The sequence below is a fragment of the Oncorhynchus masou genome, chromosome 5 (genome assembly GCF_036934945.1).
Source record: "Oncorhynchus masou masou isolate Uvic2021 chromosome 5, UVic_Omas_1.1, whole genome shotgun sequence".
NCBI lineage: Eukaryota > Metazoa > Chordata > Actinopteri > Salmoniformes > Salmonidae > Oncorhynchus > Oncorhynchus masou.
Genome location: NC_088216.1, coordinates 62,265,613 through 62,280,850, shown reverse-complemented (window position 1 = coordinate 62,280,850; position 15,238 = coordinate 62,265,613). Strand labels below are relative to the sequence as shown.

Genomic DNA, 15,238 nt, shown 5'->3' with positions numbered 1-15,238 from the left:
AGGATTATAGAGAGAGTTAGGGAGTGGAGGAGTAAAGAGAGAGTTAGGGAGTGGAGGAGTGAAGAGAGAGTTAGGGAGTGGAGGATTATAGAGAGAGTTAGGGAGTGGAGGAGTAAAGAGAGAGTTCGGAAGTGGAGGAGTAAAGAGAGAGTGAGGGAGTGGAGGATTATAGAGAGAGTTGGGGAGTGGAGGAGTAAAAGAGAGAGTTAGGGAGTGGAGGACTATAGAGAGAGTTAGGGAGTGGAGGATTATAGAGAGAGTTAGGGAGTGGAGGAGTGAAGAGAGAGTTGGGGAGTGGAGGATTATAGAGAGAGTTAGGGAGTGGAGGATTATAGAGAGAGTTAGGGAGTGGAGGAGTGAAGAGAGAGTTGGGGAGTGGAGGATTATAGAGAGAGTTAGGGAGTGGAGGACTATAGAGAGAGTTAGGGAGTGGAGGATTATAGAGAGAGTTAGGGAGTGGAGGAGTGAAGAGAGAGTTGGGGAGTGGAGGATTATAGAGAGAGTTAGGGAGTGGAGGATTATAGAGAGAGTTAGGGAGTGGAGGAGTGAAGAGAGAGTTGGGGAGTGGAGGATTATAGAGAGAGTTAGGGAGTGGAGGAGTAAAGAGAGAGTTAGGGGGTGGAGGAGTGAAGAGAGAGTTGGGGAGTGGAGGAGAGAGAGTTAGGGAGTGGGAGTATTATAGAGAGAGTGGAGGAGTGAGGAGAGAGTTGGGGAGTGGAGGATTATAGAGAGAGTTAGGGAGTGGAGGATTATAGAGAGTTAGGGAGTGGAGGAGTAAAAGAGAGAGTTAGGGAGTGGAGGAGTGAAGAGAGAGTTGGGGAGTGGAGGATTATAGAGAGAGTTAGTGGGGAGTAAAGGAGGAGTAAAGAGAGAGTTAGGGAGTGGAGGAGTAAAGAAGAGAGGGGGTGGAGGATTATAGGGAGTTAGGGAGTGGAGGATTATAGAGAGAGTTAGGGAGTGCAGGAGTGGAGGAGTTGGGGAGTGGAGGATTATAGAGAGAGTTAGGGAGTGGAGGATTATAGAGAGAGTTAGGGAGTGGAGGAGTGAAGAGAGAGTTGGGGAGTGGAGGATTATAGAGAGAGTTAGGGAGTGGAGGAGTAAAGAGAGAGTTAGGGGGTGGAGGATTATAGAGAGAGTTAGGGAGTGGAGGAGTGAAGAGAGAGTTGGGGAGTGGAGGATTATAGAGAGAGTTAGGGAGTGTAAAGAGGAGTTAGGGAGTGGAGGAGTGAGGAGAGAGTTGGGGAGTGGAGGATTATAGAGAGAGTTAGGGAGTGGAGGATTATAGAGAGAGTTAGGGAGTGGAGGAGTGAAGAGAGAGTTGGGGAGTGGAGGATTATAGAGAGAGTTAGGGAGTGGAGAGAGTTAGTGGGGGTGGAGGAGTGAAGAGATAGTTAGGGAGTTGAAGAGAGAGTTGGGGAGTGGAGGATTATAGAGAGAGTTAGGGAGTGGAGGAGTAGAGAGAGTTGGGGAGAGTTATAGAGAGAGTTAGGGAGTGGAGGATTATAGAGAGAGTTAGGGAGTGGAGGAGTAAAGAGAGAGTTGGGGAGTGGAGGATTATAGAGAGAGTTAGGGAGTGGAGGAGTGATTAAGAGAGAGTTGGGGAGTGGAGGTTAGAGAGAGTTAGGGAGTGGAGGATTATAGAGAGAGTTAGGGAGTGGAGGAGTAAAGAGAGAGTTGGGGAGTGGAGGATTATAGAGAGAGTTAGGGAGTGGAGGGTAAAGAGAGAGTTAGTGGGGAGTGGAGGAGTGAGAGAGAGTTAGGAGTGGAGGAGTGAAGAGAGAGTTAGGGAGTGGAGGATTATAGAGAGAGTTTAGGGAGTGGAGGAGTGGAGGAAGAGAGAGTTAGGGAGTGGAGGAGTGAAGAGAGAGTTAGGGAGGGGGAGGAGTGAAGAGAGAGTTGGGGAGTGGAGGATTATAGAGTTCGGTAGTGGAGGAGTGAAGAGAGTTGAGGAGTGGGGGAGTCAAGAGAGAGTTAGGGGTGGGGAGGATTATAGAGAGAGTTAGGGAGTGGAGGAGTAAAGAGAGAGTTCGGAAGTTGGGGAGTGGAGGAGGAGTTTATAAAGAGAGAGTTAGGGAGTGGAGGACTATAGAGAGAGTTAGGGAGTGGAGGATTATAGAGAGAGTTAGGGAGTGGAGGAGTGAAGAGAGAGTTGGGGAGTGGAGGATTATAGAGAGAGTTAGGGAGTGGAGGATTATAGAGAGAGTTAGGGAGTGGAGGAGTGAAGAGAGAGTTGGGGAGTGGAGGATTATAGAGAGAGTTAGGGAGTTGAGGACTATGGTTAGGGAGTGGAGGATTATAGAGAGAGTTAGGGAGTGGAGGAGTGAAGAGAGAGTTGGGGAGTGGAGGATTATAGAGAGAGTTAGGGAGTGGAGGATTATAGAGAGAGTTAGGGAGTGGAGGAGTAAAGAGAGAGTTAGGGAGTGGGGAGTGGAGGATTATGGAGAGAGAGTTAGGGAGTGGAGGAGTAAAGAGAGAGTTAGGGGGTGGAGGAGTGAAGAGAGAGTTGGGGAGTGGAGGATTATAGAGAGAGTTAGGGAGTGGAGGAGTAAAGAGAGAGTTAGGGAGTGGAGGAGTGAAGAGAGAGTTAGGGAGTGGAGGAGTAAAGAGAGAGTTAGGGGGTGGAGGATTATAGAGAGAGTTAGGGAGTGGAGGATTATAGAGAGAGTTAGGGAGTTAGGGAGTGGAGGAGTAAAGAGAGAGTTGGGGAGTGGAGGATTATAGAGAGAGTTAGGGAGTGGAGGATTATAGAGAGAGTTAGGGAGTGGAGGAGTGAAGAGAGAGTTGGGGAGTGGAGGATTATAGAGAGAGTTAGGGAGTGGAGGAGTAAAGAGAGAGTTAGAGAGTTAGTTGGAGGAGGAGAGAGTTGGGGAGTGGAGGATTATAGAGAGAGTTAGGGAGTGGAGGAGTAAAGAGAGAGTTAGGGAGTGGAGGAGTGAAGAGAGAGTTGGGGAGTGGAGGATTATAGAGAGAGTTAGGGAGTGGAGGATTATAGAGAGAGTTAGGGAGTGGAGGAGTGAAGAGAGAGTTGGGGAGTGGAGGATTATAGAGAGAGTTAGGGAGTGGAGGAGTTAGGGGGTGGAGGAGTCAAGAGATAGTTAGGGAGTGGGGGAGTGATGAGAGAGTTGGGGAGTGGAGGATTATAGAGAGAGTTAGGGAGTGGAGGAGTGAAGAGAGAGTTGGGGAGTGGAGGATTATAGAGAGAGTTAGGAGGATTATAGAGAGAGTTAGGGAGTGGAGGAGTAAAGAGAGAGTTGGGGAGTGGAGGATTATAGAGAGAGTTAGGGAGTAGAGAGAGTTAGGGAGTGGAGGAGTGAAAGAGAGTTGGGGAGAGTTAGGGAGTGAGAGGAGTGAAGAGAGAGTTAGGAAGTGGAGGAGAAGAGAGAGTTAGGGAGTGGAGGATTATAGAGAGAGTTAGGGTAGTGGAGGAGTGAAGAGAAAGTTAGGGAGTGGGGGAGTGAAGAGAAAGTTAGGGAGTGGAGGAGTGACGAGAGAGTTAGGGAGTGGAGGAGTGAAGAGAGAGTTAGGGAGGGGAGGAGTGAAGAGAGAGTTAGGGAGTGGAGGATTATAGAGAGAGTTCGGTAGTGGAGGAGTGAAGAGAAAGTTGAGGAGTGGGGGTGTCAAGAGAGAGTTAGGGAGTGGAGGATTATAGAGAGAGTTAGGGAGTGGAGGAGTAAAGAGAGAGTTCGGAAGTGGAGGAGTAAAGAGAGAGTGAGGGAGTGGAGGATTATAGAGAGAGTTGGGGAGTGGAGGAGTAAAGAGAGAGTTAGGGAGTGGAGGACTATAGAGAGAGTTAGGGAGTGGAGGATTATAGAGAGAGTTAGGGAGTGGAGGAGTGAAGAGAGAGTTGGGGAGTGGAGGATTATAGAGAGAGTTAGGGAGTGGAGGATTATAGAGAGAGTTAGGGAGTGGAGGAGTGAAGAGAGAGTTAGGGAGGATTATGAGTTAGGGAGTGGAGGACTATAGAGAGAGTTAGGGAGTGGAGGATTATAGAGGAGTTAGGGAGTGGAGGAGTGAAGAGAGAGTTGGGGAGTGGAGGATTATAGAGAGAGTTAGGGAGTGGAGGATTATAGAGAGAGTTAGGGAGTGGAGGAGTGAAGAGAGAGTTGGGGAGTGGAGGATTATAGAGAGAGTTAGGGAGTGGAGGAGTAAAGAGAGAGTTAGGGAGTGGAGGAGTGAAGAGAGAGTTGGGGAGTGGAGGATTATAGAGAGAGTTAGGGAGTGGAGGAGTAAAGAGAGAGTTAGGGAGTGGAGTTAGGGATTATGGGGAGTGGAGAGAGAGAGTTAGGGGGTGGAGGAGTGAAGAGAGAGTTGGGGAGTGGAGGATTATAGAGAGAGTTAGGGAGTGGAGGAGTAAAGAGAGAGTTAGGGAGTGGAGGAGTGAAGAGAGAGTTGGGGAGTGGAGGATTATAGAGAGAGTTAGGGAGTGGAGGAGTATAGAGAGAGTTAGTGGAGGTGGAGGAGTTATAGAGAGAGTTAGGGAGTGGAGGATTATAGGAGTGAGAGTTTAAAAAGGGGAGTGGAGGATTATAGAGAGAGTTAGGGAGTGGAGGATTATAGAGTTAGGGAGTGGAGGAGGAGAGTTAGGGAGTGGAGGATTATAGAGAGAGTTAGGGAGTGGAGGAGTAAAGAGAGAGTTGGGGAGTGGAGGATTATAGAGAGAGTTAGGGAGTGGAGGAGTGAAGAGAGAGTTGGGGAGTGGAGGATTATAGAGAGAGTTAGGGAGTGGAGGATTATAGAGAGAGTTAGGGAGTGGAGGAGTGAAGAGAGAGTTGGGGAGTGGAGGATTATAGAGAGAGTTAGGGAGTATAGGGAGGAGTAAAGAGAGAGTTAGGGAGGTGAGTTAGGGAGTGGAGGAGTAAGAGAGAGTTAGGGAGTGGAGGAGTGAAGAGGAGTTGGGAGAGAGAGAGTTAGGGAGTGGAGGATTAAGAGAGAGTTAGGGAGTGGAGGAGTGAAGAGAGAGTTGGGGAGTGGAGGATTATAGAGAGAGTTAGGGAGTGGAGTGGAGGATTAAGAGAGAGTTAGTGGAGTGAAGGAGGAGGAGTGGAGGATTATAGAGAGAGTTAGGGAGTTAGGGAGTGGAGGATTATAGAGAGAGTTAGGGAGTGGAGGATTATAGAGAGAGTTAGGGAGTGAAGAGAGAGTTGGGGAGTGGAGGATTATAGAGAGAGTTAGGGAGTGGAGTAGAGAGAGTTAGGGAGTGGAGGAGTGAAGAGAGAGTTGGGGAGTGGAGGATTATAGAGAGAGTTAGGGAGTGGAGGAGTGGAGGAGTTATGGAGGAGAGAGTTAGGGAGTGGAGGAGTGAAGAGAGAGTTGGGGAGTGGAGGATTATAGAGAGAGTTAGGGAGTGGAGGAGTAAAGAGAGAGTTAGTTGGGGAGTGGAGGGAGAGAGTTAGGGAGTGGAAGAGAGAGTTGGAGGAGTGGAGGAGTTGGGGAGTGGAGGATTATAGAGAGAGTTAGGGAGTGGAGGAGGTAAGAGAGAGTTGGGAGTGGAGGATTATAGAGAGAGTTAGGGAGTGGAGGAGTAAGAGAGAGTTAGGGAGTGGAGGAGTGAAGAGAGAGTTAGGAGTGGAGGAGTGGAGAGAGTTATGGAGGAGTTAGGGAGTGGAGGATTATAGAGAGAGTTAGGGAGTGGAGGAGTGAAGAGAGAGTTGGGGAGTGGAGGATTATAGAGAGTTAGGGAGTGGAGTAAAGAGAGAGTTAGGGGAGTGGAGGAGTGGAGGAGTTAGGGAGTGGAGGGGAGTGGAGGAGTAAGAGAGAGTTGGGGAGTGGAGGATTATAGAGAGAGTTAGGGAGTGGAGGAGTAAAGAGAGAGTTAGGGGTAGAGAGAGTTAGGGAGTGGAGGAGTGAAGAGAGAGTTAGGGAGTGGAGGAGTTAGAGAGAGTTGGAGTGGAGGTGAAGAGAGAGTTAGGGAGTGGAGGAGTATAGAGAGAGTTAGGGAGTGGAGGAGTGAAGAGGAGTTGGGGAGTGGAGGAGAGAGAGAGTTAGGGAGTGGAGGAGTGAAGAGAGAGTTAGGGAGTGGAGGATTATAGAGAGAGTTCGGTAGTGGAGGAGTGAAGAGAAAGTTGAGGAGTGGGGGTGTCAAGAGAGAGTTAGGGAGTGGAGGATTATAGAGAGAGTTAGGGAGTGGAGGAGTAAAGAGAGAGTTCGGAAGTGGAGGAGTAAAGAGAGAGTGAGGGAGTGGAGGATTATAGAGAGAGTTGGGGAGTGGAGGAGTAAAGAGAGAGTTAGGGAGTGGAGGACTATAGAGAGAGTTAGGGAGTGGAGGGAGAGAGTTAGTGGAGGAGTGAGAGAGAGTTGGGGAGTGGAGGATTATAGAGAGAGTTAGTGAAGGAGTGGGAGGATTATAGAGAGAGTTAGGGAGTGGAGGAGTAAAGAGAGAGTTGGGGAGTGGAGGATTATAGAGAGAGTTAGGGAGTGGAGGACTTAGAGAGAGTTAGGGAGTGGAGGATTATAGAGAGAGTTAGGGAGTGGAGGAGTGAAGAGGATTATAGAGAGAGGGAGTGGAGGAGTTAGGGAGTGGAGGAGTGAAGAGAGAGTTGGGGAGTGGAGGATTATAGAGAGAGAGAGAGAGTTAGGGAGTGGAGAGGATTATAGAGAGAGTTAGGGAGTGGAGGATTAAGAGAGAGTTAGGGAGTGGAGGAGTAAAGAGAGAGTTAGGGAGTGGAGGAGTGAAGAGAGAGTTGGGGAGTGGAGGATTATAGAGAGAGTTAGGGAGTGGAGGATTATAGAGAGAGTTAGGGAGTGGAGGAGTGAAGAGAGAGTTGGGGAGTGGAGGATTATAGAGAGAGTTAGGGAGTGGAGGATTATAGAGAGGGAGTTAGTTGGGGAGTGGAGGATTATAGAGAGAGTTAGGGAGTGGAGGGAGAGAGTTAGAGGAGTGGAGGAGTGAAGAGAGTTGGGGGAGTGGAGGATTATGGAGTTAGGGAGTGGAGGTAGAGAGAGTTAGGGAGTGGAGGATTATAGAGAGAGTTAGGGAGTGGAGGAGTGAAAGAGAGTTGGGGAGTGGAGGATTATAGAGAGAGTTAGGGAGTGGAGGATTATAGAGAGAGTTAGGGAGTGGAGGAGTGAAGAGAGAGTTGGGAGTGGAGGATTATAGAGAGAGTTAGGGAGTGGAGGATTAAAGAGAGAGTTAGGGAGTGGAGGAGTGAAGAGAGAGTTGGGGAGTGGAGGATTATAGAGAGAGTTAGGGAGTGGAGGAGTAAAGAGAGAGTTTAGGGAGAGAGAGGAGTGGAGGAGTGGAGAGAGTTAGGGAGGGAGGATTATGAGGAGTTAGTGGAGGAGTGAAGAGAGTTAGGGAGTGGAGGATTATAGAGAGAGTTAGGGAGTGGAGGAGTGAAGAGAGAGTTAGGGAGTTGAAGAGAGAGTTGGGGAGTGGAGGAGAGATTATAGAGAGAGTTGGGAGTTAGGGAGTGGAGGATTATAGAGAGAGTTAGGGAGTGGAGGAGTAAGAGAGGGAAGTGGAGGAGTAAAGAGAGAGAGGGAGTGGAGGATTATAGAGAGAGTTGGGGAGTGGAGGAGTAAAGAGAAGAGGGAGTGGAGTATGAGGGAGTGGAGGATTATAGAGAGAGTTAGGGAGTGGAGGAGTGAAGAGAGAGTTGGGGAGTGGAGGATTATAGAGAGAGTTAGGGAGTGGAGGATTATAGAGAGAGTTAGGGAGTGGAGGAGTGAAGAGAGAGTTGGGGAGTGGAGTTGAGGGAGTGGAGGATTATAGAGAGAGTTAGGGAGTGGAGGAGTGAAGAGAGAGTTGGGGAGTGGAGGATTATAGAGAGAGTTAGGGAGTGGAGGTGGAGGATAGGGAGTATATAGAGAGAGTTGGGGAGTGGAGGATTATAGAGAGAGTTAGGGAGTGGAGGAGGAGAGTTAGGGGTGGAGGAGTGAAGAGAGAGTTGGGGAGTGGAGGATTATAGAGAGAGTTAGGGAGTGGAGGAGTGAGAGAGTTAGGGAGTGGAGGAGTGAGGAGAGAGTTGGGGAGTGGAGGAGTTAGGAGTTAGGGAGTGGAGGATTATAGAGAGAGTTAGGGAGTGGGAGGATTATAGGATTATAGAGAGAGTTAGGGAGTGGAGGAGTTTATAGAGAGAGTTAGGGAGTGGAGGAGTGAAGAGAGAGTTGGGGAGTGGAGGATTATAGAGAGAGTTAGGGAGTGGTTGGGGAGTGGAGGATTATAGAGAGAGTTAGTGGAGGTGGAGGGAGTGAGGAGTAAAGAGAGTTGGGGAGTGGAGGATTATAGAGAGAGTTGGGGAGTGGAGGAGATTATAAAGAGAGAGTTAGGGAGTGGAGGATTATAGAGAGAGTTAGGGAGTGGAGGAGTGAAGAGAGAGTTGGGGGGGAGGATTAATAGAGAGGAGGGATGGAGGAGTAAAGAGAGAGTTAGGGGGTATAGAGAGAGTTAGGGAGTGGAGGATTATAGAGAGAGTTGGAGGAGTTGGGGAGTGGAGGATTATAGAGAGAGTTAGGGAGTGGAGGATTAGAGAGAGTTAGGGAGTGGAGGAGTGAAGAGAGAGTTGGGGAGTGGAGGATTAGAGTTGGGGAGTTAGGGAGTGGAGGATTATAGAGAGAGTTGGGGAGTGGAGGATTATAGAGAGAGTTAGGGAGTGGAGGAGTGAGAGAGAGTTAGGGAGTGGAGGAGTGGGGAGTGGAGGATTATAGAGAGAGTTAGGGAGTGGAGGAGTAAAGAGAGAGTTAGGGGGTGGAGGAGTGAAGAGATAGTTAGGGAGTGGGGGAGTGAAGAGAGAGTTGGGGAGTGGAGGATTATAGAGAGAGTTAGGGAGTGGAGGAGTGAAGAGAGAGTTGGGGAGTGGAGGATTATAGAGAGAGTTAGGGAGTGGAGGATTATAGAGAGAGAGTTAAAAGAGAGAGTTGGGGAGTGGGGAGTGGAGGAGTAAAGAGAGAGTTGGGGAGTGGAGGATTATAGAGAGAGTTAGGGAGTGGAGGAGTAAAGAGAGAGTTAGGGAGTGGAGGAGTGAAGAGAGAGTTAGGAAGTGGAGGAGTGAAGAGAGAGTTAGGGAGTGGAGGATTATAGAGAGAGTTCGGTAGTGGAGGAGTGAAGAGAAAGTTAGGGAGTGGAGGAGTGACGAGAGAGTTAGGGAGTGGAGGAGTGAAGAGAGAGTTAGGGAGGGGAGGAGTGAAGAGAGAGTTAGGGAGTGGAGGATTATAGAGAGAGTTCGGTAGTGGAGGAGTGAAGAGAAAGTTGAGGAGTGGGGGTGTCAAGAGAGAGTTAGGGAGTGGAGGATTATAGAGAGAGTTAAGGAGTGGGGGTGTAAAGAGAGAGTTTGGGAGTGTAGGATTATAGAGAGAGTTAGGGAGTGGTGGTGTAAAGAGAGAGTTAGGGAGTGGGGGTGTAAAGAGAGAGTTAGTTAGTGGGAGTGTAAAGGGAGAGTTAGGGAGTGGGGGTGTAAAGAGAGGGGGAGTAGAGGGTGGTGAGATCATGTTTTTGTTATTATTACCATGTATTTGTGTTGAGCCGTCTATCTCTGCCGGGATTACCCATGCCATGACATCATTGTTTTTGGTTCATTTCTTCTCTCAGTCTTATATTTTTAAACTCCCCACTCACTTAAAGAAATACACAAAGATACACACATCGTATCAGTGTTGTCATGAGCAACTTTCTGAAATACACAAGTCCTTTAGAAACTCCAGAAAACTTTTTTAATGGCACATTGTTGTACACATACAGTCAGGGTAGGCAGCAGCAACCTGCAAATAACCCTGGCAATGACTGAGGGAGGGAGGAGGGAGGGAGGGAGGGAGGGAGGGAGGGAGGGAGGGAGGGAGGGAGGGAGGGAGGGAGGGAGGGAGGGAGGGAGGGAGGGAGGGAGGGAGGGAGGGAGGGAGGGGGGGAGGGAGGGAGAGAGGGGGAATGAGTTAGAGAGAGGAAGAAGGGGAGGGAGAGAGGAAGAATGGGTTAGAGAGAGGGAGAAGGGGAGGGAGAGAGGGAGAATGGGAGGGAGAGAGGGAGAATGGGGGGGGAGAGGGCGAGAATGGGAGAAGGGGAGGGAGAGAGGGAGAATGGGAGGGAGAGAGGGAGAATGGGGGGGGAGAGGGGGAGAATGGGAGAAGGGGAGGGAGAGAGGGAGAATGGGGAGAAGGGGAGGGGGAGGGAGAGAGGGAGAATGGGAGGGAGAGAGGGAGAATGGGGGAGTGAGGGAGGGGAGGGAGAAGGGGAGGGAGAAGGGGAGAGGGAGAATGGGAGGGAGAAGGGGAGGGAGAGAGGGAGAATGGGAGGGAGAAGGGGAGGGAGAGAGGGAGAATGGGTTAGAGAGAGGGAAAGGGGGAGGGGAGGGAGAATGGGAGGGAGAGATGGAGAAGGGGAGGGAGAAGGGGAGGGAGAGAGGGATAATGAGAGGGAGAGATGAGAGGGAGAGAGGGATGGGAGAATGGGAGAAGGGGAGGGAGAGAGGGAGAATGGGAGGGAGAGAGGGAGAAGGGGAGTGAGAGAGGGAGAATGGGAGGGAGAAGGGGAGGGAGAGAGGGAGAATGGGAGGGAGAGAGGGAGAATGGGTTAGAGAGAGGGAAAAGGGGAGGGAGAATGGGAGGGAGAGATGGAGAAGGGGAGGGAGAAGGGGAGGGAGAGAGGGAGAAGGGGTGGGAGAGAGGGAGAAGGGGAGGGAGAGAGGGAGAAGGGGAGGGAGAGAGGGCGAAGGGGAGGGAGAGAGGGAGAAGGGGAGGGAGAGAGGGAGAATGGGAGGGAGAGAGGGAGTAGGGGAGGGAGAGAGGGAGAGGGGGGGGAGAGAGGGAGAAGGGGAGGGAGAGAGGGAGCGGTACGCTGGGAAAGATCAGAAGGTCCCGCATCCTCCCACAGCAGAGGAAACAAACATCACCGCCATTTAGACACAGCACACACACACACTCTGTCTCACACACACACTCTATCTCACACACACACTCTACCTCTCACACACACTCTGTCTCACACACACACTCTATCTCACACACACTAACATATAATCATGCACACACCCACACACATATTTCAGGGCAGAAGTGTATTAGGAGTAAATAATAGATTATGACCTCTCTCTGTAGCTATGATAACAAATGAGCTCATGTCCAGGTGTTCTCCCACACTGAGGTCATGTCCAGGTGTTCTCCCACACTGAGGTCATGTCCAGGTGTTCTCCCACACTGAGGTCATGTCCAGGTGTTCTCCCACACTGAGCTCATGTCCAGGTGTTCTCCCACACTGAGGTCATGTCCAGGTGTTCTCCCACACTGAGGTCATGTCCAGGTGTTCTCCCACACTGAGGTCATGTCCAGGTGTTCTCCCACACTGAGGTCATGTCCAGGTGTTCTCCCACACTGAGGTCATGTCCAGGTGTTCTCCCACACTGAGCTCATGTCCAGGTGTTCTCCCACACTGAGGTCATGTCCAGGTTTTCTCCCACACTGAGGTCATGTCCAGGTGTTGTCCCACACTGAGGTCATGTCCAGGTGTTCTCCCACACTGAGCTCATGTCCAGGTGTTCTCCCACACTGAGGTCATGTCCAGGTGTTCTCCCACACTGAGGTCATGTCCAGGTGTTTTCCCACACTGAGGTCATGTCCAGGTGTTCTCCCACCCTGAGGTCATGTCCAGGTGTTCTCCCACACTGAGGTCATGTCCAGGTGTTCTCCCACACTGAGGTCATGTCCAGGTGTTCTCCCACACTGAGGTCATGTCCAGGTGTTCTCCCACACTGAGGTCATGTCCAGGTGTTGTCCCACACTGAGGTCATGTCCAGGTGTTCTCCCACACTGAGGTCATGTCCAGGTGTTCTCCCACACTGAGGTCATGTTCAGATGTTCTCCCACACTGAGAATAGAATACACACACACACACACACACACACACACACACACACACACACACACACACACACACACACACACACACACACACACACACACACACACACACACACACACACACACACACACACACACACACACACACACACACACACACACACTAAAAATAATATGGTTATTTTGAACTGATATACATATGTAATGTACTTTTTTACATAACCCCCTCCCCTCACTAATAGACACACAATCTCTCCTCCACTGTGTACACTGTCTGGTTGTTTTGTTTAACACTGAGTTCAACAGTTGACTCTTTCATGTTTGGACTTTGTTGTGTTTTTTCTGTGAGGAGGAAATCTAGTTTATACTGTGAAGTGTTTGGTACAAGCCCACTATTGTGTGTTTCCATGTGTCTGTTTGGACAGGAGTGTGAAGCCCTCTGGTCTCTTGAAAAACTCTAAACAGGAAAATAAACAACTATCTGCAGTCACATAAATGTGAATATTTATTTATATGAAGTCATCATTGGCCGGGATCACAGAAACTGGAGCGTTGGTATCTGCTGCACGCTGTACAGTCACGTCTCCCTACTGTCCTCTTCCAATGACACACACAGTGGCACATATGTCTGGTGTTACATTGAATATGTGTGAATATGGAAGAAAGTATATGATGGATTAATATGATTTGTTTTGCGTGACATTAACGGGCTCTAACCCAGGTGTATCCCTCTATCTCTCCCCCCTCCTCTCCCTCTGCCCTCCTCTCCCTCTGTCCTCTCCCTCTGTCGTCATCTCCCTCTATCCTCCTCTCCCTCTCTCTTCTCTCAGGCATCTGAACAACGAGCATGCTCTGGATGACCGCAGCACGGCCCAGTGCAGGGTGCAGATGCAGGTGGTCCAACAGCTGGAGATACAGGTGGGCTACACACACACACACACACACACACACACACACACACATAGACACTCTCTGTGACTGTGACTTGTCTGAGTCAGGGTAGGGGTTAGAGAAAGCACTGGAGCTTGTAATTTAAAAGATGAATCTGCCATCACAGGCCCCAATTATAAACCTCCCAGTCCAGCCCAGTCCAGTCCAGCCCAGTCCAATTCAGCCCAATCCAGTCCAGTCCAGTCCAGCCCAGTCCAGTGCAGCCCAGCCCAGCCCAGTCCAGTCCAGTCCAGTGCAGTGCAGCCCAGCCCAGCCCAGCCCAGCCCAGCCCAGCCCAGCCCAGCCCAGCCCAGTCCAGTCCAGTCCAGCCCAGCCCAGCCCAGCCCAGCCCAGCCCAGCCCAGTCCAGTGCAGTCCAGTCCAGTGCAGCCCAGTCCAGTGCAGCCCAGTCCAGTCCAGCCCAGCCCAGCCCAGCCCAGTCCAGTCCCTCACTACTGAGGAGAAGGAGGAGGAGACTTGATTCAGCCATCTCCCCCCTAATTCTACCCTGCTATATCACTGCATTGAATCATACAGTATCATGGTTCTCATGCTGTACTACCCCACAAAGGCACAAGACGTCAGAGGAACACATCAAGATGATGAAGAGTGTATGGGTGTGTTTCCGTCTGTTAGGCACATCCCACTTCTCTCCCAGCAGCCAAACACACACACTCCCAAAATAACCCCCAAACAGCATGGTGTTAAGCCCAGGGTATTGGGTCTGGAGCTGGGGTTAGGGTTAGCCATGGCCCTGGTGCCCCTGGTAAGCAGTGTTTAGCCCCACGCCTGAAGCCACCACTGGGGAACACAACGTGACAGAGAGGCAGGCGGTGTCACATCACATCAGCTCTCCGGTCCTCTCTGCTTCCCCTGCCATGTCAACTACCTCAGCCAGGCACAGGCATCCCCACTCACTACTGCTCTGTTACAGTACCTACACACAGATTAACACACACACACTTCACTCAATGCTGCCCTAATACACAGCCTACTGCTGGTCTCATTCAGCCAGCTTCTGCAGGCCTCTCACGCACACACACACACACACACATTCTGTCATAAACACACACATACAGACACACACGTACAGACACACACGTACAGACACACATACAGACACACACATACAGACACACACGTACAGACACACACATACAGACACACACGTACAGACACACACGTACAGACACACATACAGACACACACATACAGACACACACGTACAGACACACACGTACAGACACACACATACAGACACACACATACAGACATACACGTACAGACACACACATACAGACACACACGTACAGACACACACATACAGACACACACATACAGACACACACGTACAAACACACACATACAGACACACATGTACAGACACACACATACAGACACACATACAGACACACACATACAGACACACACATACAGACACACATGTACAGACACACACATACAGACACACACATACAGACACACACGTACAGACACACATACAGACACACACATACAGACACACACGTACAAACACACACATACAGACACACACGTTTCCCGCAGGCTATTGCACAGCAGCTCCCTCTAAACGCCAGTTAGCAATGTCAAACGGGGACTAGTGTATCTGTAGGGTAATGTGTGAGTGAGTGTGTGTGTGTGTGTATAACGTGTGAGATTGTTAGGTGTGTGTGGGGAGGGGTTCTCTCTGCCTGGGGATACTGGTGCTGTGAGACAGTGAGAACAGCCCAGAGACACACACACACACTCATACACACACTACACACGTGTTAAATCATAGACGAAGGGGGTGCCTCTTTCTCTTGTACGTCACACCCTCTCCTAAATATCTGTGTTTTACTGGTGTGATGGGAAGCATTGACACTAATGTGGCTTGATTGGATTTTATGAAGAGTCCACAGTGTGAGAATCAGCATCAGAATAAGTCTCTAGTCTGTTAACGTCAAGACAAACAGTGTTGTTTGAATGGGGCTTGAGTCTAGACATGTGAATGGGGCTTGAGTCTAGACATGTGAATGGGGCCTGAGTATAGACATGTGAGTCTAGACATGTGAATGGGGCCTGAGTCTAGACATGTGAATGGGGCCTGAGTCTAGACATGTGAATGGGGCCTGAGTATAGACATGTGAATGGGGCCTAGGTATAGACGTGTGAATGGGGCCTGAGTATAGACATGTGAATGGGGCCTAGGTATAGATGTGTGAATGGGGCCTGAGTATAGACATGTGAATGGGGCCTGAGTATAGACATGTGAATGGGGCCTGAGTATAGACATGTGAATATAGACATGTGAATGGGGCCAAGGTATAGACATGTGAATGGGGCCTGAGTATAGACATGTGAATGGGGCCTGAGTCTAGACATGTGAATGGGGCCTGAGTCTAGACATGTGAATGGGGCCTGAGTATAGACATGTGAATGGGGCCTGAGTATAGACATGTGAATGGGGCCTAAGTATAGACATGTGAATGGGGCCTGAGTATAGACATGTGAATGGGGCCTGA

General features: G+C 50.1%; 1 protein-coding gene across 5 annotated transcripts in view; it reads left to right on the top strand.

The window, feature by feature from the left end:
- LOC135540057 (forkhead box protein P4-like) overlaps nt 1–15,238 on the top strand; it is a 188,427-nt gene that overhangs the window by 158,803 nt on the left and 14,386 nt on the right. For all 5 annotated transcript variants that reach the window (XM_064966382.1, XM_064966380.1, XM_064966381.1 and 2 more), the window contains exon 10: nt 12,615–12,702. In XM_064966382.1, coding sequence (XP_064822454.1) covers nt 12,615–12,702 — 88 coding nt within the window. The remainder of the gene's footprint in view (nt 1–12,614; nt 12,703–15,238) is intronic.